This window comes from Oncorhynchus mykiss, chromosome 27 (assembly GCF_057628025.1).
Source record: "Oncorhynchus mykiss isolate SJ-2025 chromosome 27, ASM5762802v1, whole genome shotgun sequence".
Lineage (NCBI taxonomy): Eukaryota > Metazoa > Chordata > Actinopteri > Salmoniformes > Salmonidae > Oncorhynchus > Oncorhynchus mykiss.
In genome coordinates, this window is record NC_143048.1 from 23,838,851 (window position 1) to 23,848,215 (window position 9,365).

Below are 9,365 nucleotides of genomic sequence, written 5' to 3' on the forward strand. Positions count from 1 at the left end.
GGTTCAGACCCACAGCTTGTAGGATGCATAGCAGAAATTACATTTATTTTGGTCCATTTGCTTTGAGGTAACTGAAGTTACTGCCTTCTCTAATGGCCTTATATTTCCAAAGTGCCGTGTCCCTTCATAGAGACAAATCACCTACTGGGTGTAAGTGTGACATGCCAGAGCAGACAGTGTTTTGTTTTTTTTTGTCTATTAACGTGTGTGCTTTTAGTGTCTGCAGTAACGGCACTAGAGTATAGACACTTGCAAAGTTAATGTCCGTTTCTTGTTGAACGTGGCAGAGGCCGACTCCTCATTCACAGTCTCAGGCAGCTCCAGGTGTAGATGGATTGATTTCCTCCACTTCTAGTAGTATATCATATTATAGAGAAATACACACATACTTTTAGACCAACAAGACCACAGAAAGGATAACTTATAATGTAACATAGGCTATTATGTCAACATAGGAAGCGCTTAAGCAAAAACAACATAATTTTTGTTAATCTGTCACAGGGCCTTATTCATAGCACAAGGGAAAGGGCAAGCAGAATGGTCCCTGACCTGGGAAATGATGAGATGGCACTCTGTGATGGAGTGAACATTTGGTAGCTCCACAGTCAGCTCCAGGATTCTAGAGAGGTCCCTGGGGTCAGAGTTAACAGTGAGCTGGTGCTGTGGCTGCTGAGGCTGGGCTGTCATTGAGCTAGAGATCACCTGGATCGGGTTCTTGGTCTTGTTGCTTTGGTCCCCTGGCCCAGATGATAGCTGGACAGATGTGATGAGCTGCACAGGTGTACTGTCCTCGGTCTGCCCTTCACGCAGAAGGAGATCTGCTGGAACAGGGAAGCTGGGGTCTGGGAAATGAATGTCAAAACATTCATCTTTAGCTACAGTACACCCTTAAAAAAAATATTCATACTACATAGTTAGTAGGTATTGCTCAATACATTATGGCTAAATAATCTCGCCTTTATCTTGATGGTGTCCCCTTAATAAAAAATAAAACTGTTCCCTTGAACCAAGGAATGATTACGTAGAGGCCTTACCTGTGTTGGTGGCTGGACTGTTTTAGAGAACCCAGGCGGCACTGCTTGTCCTCTAGGCTGCCCTTTAGCTTACTGCTGCTGACATTGTACTGCTGGGCCAGACGCAGGCCATGCTGCTGCTGGGTGAAGCTCAGGGCTAACAGGTGGACCTGGTCCTTCTCCCTCTTGTCCTTCTGAGCCTGCTGCAGCACTGCAGGACTGAACGCCACATCCACCTTACTGTAGTCATCTACAGTACAGGGAAGACAAGTAAGGGATGAAACAGTTACCGGTTTCACGGTAAACCATGGTCAAATTCCCAACGGTTAGTATTACCAGTTCAAATTTGAATTATCATTAAAACACGTTTTGAAAAACTCACGGTAAATACTGTCCAGCATCAACCAAAGTTAGCAACAGTCTGACGCAGGCGCAGAATGCAACGTGGGTTTTGTTCTGGGTAAAAACATGGCGGAAGGCAGTGACAGCGCTTGGGAGATTTTTCAGCCTTCTAAGAGGACCAAATCTGAAGTGTGGTCGTATTTTGGGTTTTACAAAAGTGCTGAGGGAAACTTAATCGAAGATGGTCACCCTGTCTGCAGAACAAGCAAAATAAAATTGCTGCGAAAAGGGACAACACTTCAAATCTCTTGAGTCATCTTCGTGACCACCACACACTACTTTATAGCGAATGCAAGGTAAGTTAACTTTTAGCTCAATGCATGATGTGGGGACTTTGGAATGGAGGAAAATGTGATGGTTTGTCTGTCTAACTTGCTAATAGCTTGTCAATAAAGTAAACTGAAGCTTTCAGTGTTACCTACTCTTGTAAAAAGACTACACGTTGTTCTGCTGATGTATGCATTGTGTGTCTGCAGACTCTATTCACCCATTGCACATGGTAGTTTAGTCACCCAACCAACATATTTTGTTCATTTAAAATCTGTCAGTCGTCGACTTGGTTGTAAAAGTGTTCTAACAGGAAAACACTATATACTCCTATATTTATGTCAATTGTTGGGCTCATTGCAATTACTATAACTGTCTTCTTAAAACACATTTGTATTTCTGTAAATTGAGCATGGGGTCATTGCATATACTCAAATGCAACACAGAAGACAGACAGGGGCTGCGTTCCAAACACTTAAGACACACACTCGTCCACTCACCCTCGCCTTATGCCCTTGGGGGAATCCCTGTCGCCATCTTGGAGGACGGTCCAAATGATTAGCCAAGCAAAGGAAGTTTGCAACGTAAGCCCCTCAGCCCTCATTTTTAGTCGGCTTTGCGAGTGTACAATTATGTTCACTTCCTCTAAGAAAAGTCGGCGAAAACTTAAAAACAACATCAATGGAGAAGTCAACATACAAGTGTAAGTAAAAACGAATGCAAATAAGTTAGAAATGTTGCTACTAATGCACATGATGGCACAAACACGTCTCGTAAAAAGTAAATATGTTTTTGTAGAAATAAAACATTTTTCTTTAGAAGTTCCAGCTAGGCAGGCTGACGTTAGTTAGCTAATTTATTTTCTAGCTATCATACTTATATTAATAATTATATTTTTAATATAAGTAGGCATGCACTCATAATTGACTGTAGCGCATATAAAGCACCCACAAGCTACTGGAGGCTGAAAACACAATCGTTGCGGGATGAAGGGTGGCCATTTAAAAATGATTCCTTCTTCCCCCACCCCTTGTTTACTCGTCAGAGGTCATGATACGTCATCAGAAGTGTCCACTTAATTTGAGGGCTGAGGGGGTAGGTGTGTCTTTTAAGTGTTTGGACCTGTATGTATGTATGTATGTATGTATGTATGTATGTATGTATGTATGTATGTGTGTGAGAATGAGGTGAGTGTGTAATAATAATTACAATGTAACAACACCAATAATACATTTGCTATTCCCTTGTTTACAAGGGACACTCCAGTAAGCATTTCAAAGACAGGCTGCTTATGCACCCACATCAAAACATGCTCAAGACCTCACTGCAGCCCTTTCATACTACATTGCAAAGGACATGATGCCATTTCAAATTGTTGAGAGGCCTGGCTTTCTGAGGCTGATGAAGGATGCCGTGCCTCACTACGAAGTGCCATCACGAACATTCTTTGTCAAGCCTGAAATCCCAAACCTGTACAACCAGGTTAAAGCTGATGTTGGAAAAAGTTTGACTCAAGGCACATGGTTTGCTGCAACTACTGACCTCTGAACCAGTGAAAGCTGGGGGTGGTCAATCCTACATCAGCTTCACTAACCATTACCTCACCCCAGACTGGCAACTGGAATCAAACTGCCTGGAAACACAGTTATTCCCAGAAGATCACTCGGCTCACAACATCAAATAGTGTTTTGAGAATATGCTGGGAGAGTGGGGGGGAATCAACAAGAAAGACCTGGTCTGCATAACCACAGACAACGCAACAAACATGATCAAGGCTTTTGAAGAGTTGCCAGATCTGTGGCTTGGGTGCTTTGGCCATAATTTGAACCTGGCCATCTCAAAGGCTCTGAAAATTCAGAGAGTTGACACAGCAGTCAAGGCCTGCAGTCATCTGGTCCAAGGCTTCTCACGGAGCTGGAAGAGAAGGAGAGAACTGAGAGAAAAGCAAGCTGCCCTCAACATGCCACAGAAGGCTCTGATCCATGATGTGGTGACCCGATGGGGATCTACACACAAGATGCTTGAGCGTTTCCTCAGCCAACAGCAGCCAGTGACACTGGCTGGAGAAAGAGGAACATGGCATCTGATGCCCAAGGATGCCGACATAAGTGTCATGGAGCAACTGTGCCAGCTCCTTGAAACTCTGAGCAAGTTTACAGATGCACTAGCCTCAGAGACACGAGTGACACTGTCAGCCATCAAGCCTGTCCTAGACCACATCACCTGTGATGTTCTGGTGGCCAAGGAGATGAAAAGGGTAATGAGAGAATACCTTAAAACCTCTTACAGCTACCCCCCTACTTTTTTCAATTTCCACCTGAAGACATACCCAAATCTGTAGCTCAGGCTCAGGCCCAGGACCAAGGATATGCATATTCTTGGTTTCATTTGAAAGAAAACACTTTGAAGTTTGTGTAAATGTGAATTGAATGTAGGAGAATATAACACAATAGATCTGGTTTAGATAATACAATGAAAAAAACTTATGTTTTTTCATTTTTATTGTTGTATCATCATCTTTAAAATGAACAAGACAAAACAAACATTCAGATAGGATGATGGGGACAATTTCAGTGAAAAACATAAGAGGGCAACAGTACTTGTGCAAAGTTTCAGAATGATAACTTCCTAAATCAGTGTGCTACATGACATTTATCATGAAGTCACCCAGGTGTCCCACACAAGTGGCCAAATTATTGAAGTTATACATTTTGAATGGAATAACTGTATTCTAACAACCCCCCCCAATAAAATTGAGAAAAAACATGAAAGAAATATACATATATACACATTTACAAAATAACACTTTCAATATTTGGAAGACCCTCAGTCCTCACACAATATTGTGCTGCTGATGCCAGGTGCCATAGCAGTCTCTTTCTGCTGTAAAGCAGATGGCCACCAAGCATGTGGTGCAGGTGATGGGGGACTTCATTTTGCAAAGAACACAGCGACGCCTCCATGCTGTGCCCTTTTGGCCCTGAGGCACATCCATGCCTGCAGAAATAAATTTGGGGGGCAGATGAACACCACTTGTGGCAGGAGCTGGATGACCAGCTTCAGTGGGGGATGGACACCTTGGCACTGGGGGCTCCCATTCGGAGTCAGTGTCACTGTGAAAGAAAATGTTCAGTTAGAATAGTTTCACATATGAGCCCTGTATCAACAGGTATAATAAACATATATATATATATAGAGAGTACAGGGAACATAAGGTTGAATATATTATTATTGACCTGCTAGATCTACTGTCTAATTTATATTATGACAGATCAGCTAGATCTACTGTCTATTTTATATTATGACATTTCAGCTAGATCTACTGTCTCTATTATATTATGACAGACCAGCTAGATCTACTGTCTTTATTATATTACAACAGACCAGCTGTATCTACTGTCTCCATTTCACTTTGGCCATTGTTGTGGGCCTGCCCTCCCCTCAACAGCCTCAAATAGGCTATTTCATGTCGGGGTGGGGTGGGGTGGAGCGGCAGACACACGCATCTCGGCCATGCTCCCTCTAATCCACAATATGTATATATACACACACAAACATAGGCTATGTGTCATAAACATACATTCAAACATACCCCCACCCACAATGTATAGCCAACGTGTACTTTACACATTTCATTACATTTTTATATATTGCTACTAAAAAAATGTAAAAATCACAAATAATATTTTATATTATTAATTTCAAACAAAGGCATTAGCATGAGAAGAACTCACCAGTCCAAAACGATGTTCTCTCCGTTCAAAAAATATTCCTCCATTTGGGAATCGCTAAATGAATCGTCCTCCAATAATCTCTGTCTCACTTTTTTTGTTGTGTGTACATCTGTATATCTAGACTTAGATTTAGCTTTCCCTAACTTAGTCGCCATACTGATTGATTTATAAACAGCTGAAGATGCGCTTTACCAAAACAATGCTGTGCGTAACATGCGTGGCTCCTTCCGGTATGAAACTTCAATGGCGAATGACCCTCTTTACGCCGGAGTTTACTACATGGGTTGGTCTTCCAACACATAAACATTACATATTGATGTTTACCTCAGCTCATTGGCTATCTACCCAGCTAGATTTCAAGACGATCAGTGGTCATTGGGTTAAAATACAGTCAATCAACGAAACAGCGGTCATATCATTGGTGCACAATGATGTCATTACTTGTTGTCTTCAAATCGGTTTCTTTCAGTCAATACGTCCCGCGAAATGACCCATCACGTTTGGTTGTGTTACAAACAAACCAGTTGATTGCAATGAAACCAAACATGACTGGAAAAGTCACGTTTAGTGTGTGTTTTTACATCGAATTTGTCGTCGAAAATGGAATGAGACGGAATTCACGACACAAGCGGTTCACAAAATGTTTTGTGTTAGGCTATAAAAATGGATTTTATCAAACAAAATACCATTCATTGTGTAACAATGAGCATTGGGATTGCAAACAGAGGAAGATCGTCAAAGGTAAACAATTTATTTTATTGCAATTTGTGATGTTGTTACGCCTGTGCTGGTTGAAATAGTTTTTTTTATAGTTGTTCTCAAATAATGGTATCGTATTCTTTCGCATGTAAATCCTCTTTTAAATCTGACAACGCAGTTGGATTAGCATGATTCTAGGCTTTCGACCCATCTAAGACACTTGTATTGTCATGAATGTTTAATATGACTATTTATGTAGCGATTACCGTATGTTGTCGAATTTAATCCCGCTAAGGGGTTCGGTGCGCAGAGAGGTTAACAACAGATACACAGAGAAGGCAAAGAGAGTCATGCACATGGCTTGTTTCATTGACCCCCGCTTCAAAAGGCACTTTTTAGATGAGCCTGAGGCTGTAAAAGTTGACACTGACAGCTGTGTCCAGGAGGCCTTGAAGCTGGCAGCTGCACAAGTCAGGGAAGAAACACAAAGCACCAGCAGCACCTCCACCACCAACACCCCCACAGCGGCATCAGAGGGGAAAGGCCTGGCTGGGTTGCTGAGAAACATTACCTCAACAAGGCAGCAGAGAGGTGAAGAGGGTCAGATTCCAACCACCCCAGAAGACAGAGTGAAAGAAGAGATCAAGGTCTACCTGTCTCTGCCAACCATTCCAGCAGAAGAGGATCCACTGGTGTGGTGGAGGGGCCCTGCATCAGAGCTGCCTCAAATTGCCAGTGTTGCCAGGAAGCTTTTGTGCATCCAAGCAACCAGCGTGCCATCAGAGAGAGTGTTCAGCGCTAGCGGGCACATTTCCAGCACATTTTAACGATACCGCGATAATACTGAAATTTTCATACCCCATTATTTTTATTTCTACTTTGCACATTCTTCCACTGCAAATCTACCATTCCAGTGTTTTACTTGCTATATTGTATTTACTTTGCCACCATGGCCTTTTTTTTGCCTTTACCTCCCTTATCTCACCTCATTTGCTCACATCGTATATAGACTTGTTTCTACTGTATTATTGACTGTATGTTTGTTTTACTCCATGTGTAACTCTGTGTTGTTGTATGTGTCGAACTGCTTTGCTTTATATTGGCCAGGTCGCAATTGTAAATGAGAACTTGTTCTCAACTTGCCTACCTGGTTAAATAAAGGTGAAATAAATACTAAATAAATAAATAAATAAATAAAATACTGTTTCAATGAAACACCTTTTGAGGTCAAACAGTGTTAGATAACATTGGTATGAAAACCATTAAAAAGTGATAAGAACATCAGCTGTCGTATACAGTTGAAGTCGGAAGTTTACATCCACTTAGGTTGGAGTATTTAAAAACTAGTTTTTCAACCACTCAACAAATTTCTTGTTAACAAACTATAGTTTTGGCAAGTCGGTTAGGATATCTACTTTGTGCATGACACAAGTAATTCTTCCAACAATTGTTTACAGACAGATTATTTCACTTATAATTCAGCCTGTTCAGCCTATCACAATTCCAGCGGGTCAGAGGTTTACATACACTAAGTTGACTGTGCCTTTAAACAGCTTGGAAAATTAAATAAAATTATGTATTCGCTTTAGAAGCTTCTGTTCGGCTAATTGACATAATTTGAGTCAATTGGAGGTGAACCTGTGGATGTATTTCAAGGTCTACCTTCAAACTCAGTGCCTTTTTGTTTGACATCATGGGAAAATCAAAAGAAATCAGCCAAGACCTCAGAAAAAAAATTGTAGACCTCCACAAGTCTGGTTCATCCTTGGGAGCAATTTCCAAATGCCTGAAGGTACCACGATCATCTGTACAAACAATAGTATGCAAGTATAAACACCATGGGACCACGCAGCCGTCATACCACTCAAGGAAGGAGATGCGTTCTGTCTCCTAGAGATGAACGTACTTGGTGCGAAAAGTGCAAATCAATCCCAGATTAACAGTGAAGGACCTTGTGAAGATGCTGGAGGAAACAGGTACAAAAGTGTCTATATCCACAATAAAACGAGTCCTATATCAACATAACCTGAAAGGCCGCTCAGCAAGGAAGAAGCCACTGCTCCAAAACCGGCATAAAAAAGCCACACTATGGTTTGCAACTGCACATGGGGACAAAGATCGTACTTTTTGGAGAAATGTCCTCTGGTATGATGAAACAAAAATAAAACTGTTTGGCCATAATGACCATCGTTATGTTTGGAGGAAAAAGGGGGATGCTTGCAAGCCGAAGAACACCATCCCACCCGTGAAGCACGGGGTTGGCAGCATGATGTTGTGGGGGTGCTTTGTTGCAGGAAGGACTGGTGCACTTCACAAAATAGATGGCATCATGAGGAAAGAAAAGTAGGTGGATATATTAAAGCAACATCTCAAGACATCAGTCAGCAAGTTAAAGCTTGGTCGCAAATGGGTCTTCCAAATGGACAATGACCACAAGTAAACTTCTAAAGTTGTGGCAAAATGGCTTAAGGACAACAAAGTCAAGGTATTGGAGTGGCCATCACAACACCCTGACCTCAATCCTATAGAAAATGTGTGGGCAGAACTGAAAAAGTGTGTGCAAGCAAGGAGGCCAACAAACCTGACTCAGTTACACCAGCTCTGTCAGGAGGAATGGGCCAATATTCACCCAACTTATTGTGGGAAGCTTGTGGAAGGCTACCTGAAACGTTTGACCCAAATTAAACAATTTAAAGGCAATGCTACCAAATACTGTTGAGTGTATGTAAACTTCTGACCCACTGGGAATGTGATGAAAGAAATAAAAGCTGAAATAAATCCTTCTCTCTACTATTATTCTGACATTTCACATTCTTAAAATAAAGTGGTGATCCTAACTGACCTAAAACAGAAAATTTTTACTAGGACTAAATGTCAGGAATTGTGAAAAACTGAGATTAAATGTATTTGGCTAAGGTGTATGCAAACCTCCGATCCGACTTCAACTGTAAATATTTTTTGGGGACAATCTGAACTTTTTTTCCCTGCACCTCTTATGAAACAGGTTACAGTCCAGGTAATTATGCAGAAATACAGGTTTGTGTTCTGCAGGACAACAGTGACTCTTGGTACCTCCTCCTTCATGAATGTCTGTCTCCAGTTTCCCTCCACATACAGGCACAGGCTTGTTCTCATCACCAGGGTTAGGGATGTGCTTCCAGCCACACACATTGATGTACAGCAACCCTTTCTTTGTCTCCTGACACATACAATAAAGCAACTGTTCAGCCTCTTTATAGTTCACACCTCC

The 9,365-nt window shown here is 41.6% G+C and overlaps 1 protein-coding gene across 1 annotated transcript; it reads right to left on the reverse strand.

Annotated features, from left to right (window-relative positions):
- Nucleotides 1-19: 19 nt before the first annotated feature.
- Nucleotides 20-9,323, reverse strand: LOC110507134 (PIH1 domain-containing protein 2). The gene is made up of 3 exons (XM_090223463.1): nucleotides 9,188-9,323; nucleotides 1,035-1,263; nucleotides 20-842 (listed from the first exon to the last, which is right to left on the reverse strand). Exons 1-3 carry the CDS (start codon nucleotides 9,321-9,323, stop codon nucleotides 803-805), a joined length of 405 nt encoding a protein of 134 aa, XP_090079589.1. The 3' UTR covers nucleotides 20-802.
- Between the last annotated feature and the right edge of the window lie 42 nt (nucleotides 9,324-9,365).

Bases quoted from the DNA above. Each gene is read 5' to 3' on its own strand.
- LOC110507134 (XM_090223463.1), bottom strand. From the start codon at position 9,323: ATGTGTCAGGAGACAAAGAAAGGGTTGCTGTACATCAATGTGTGTGGC. The intron at 1,264-9,187 runs GTACCAAGAGTC...CCTGTACTGTAG, and splicing joins AGACATTCATGAAGGAGGAG to ATGACTACAGTAAGGTGGAT. The intron at 843-1,034 runs GTAAGGCCTCTA...TTCATTTCCCAG, and splicing joins CAGTCCAGCCACCAACACAG to ACCCCAGCTTCCCTGTTCCA.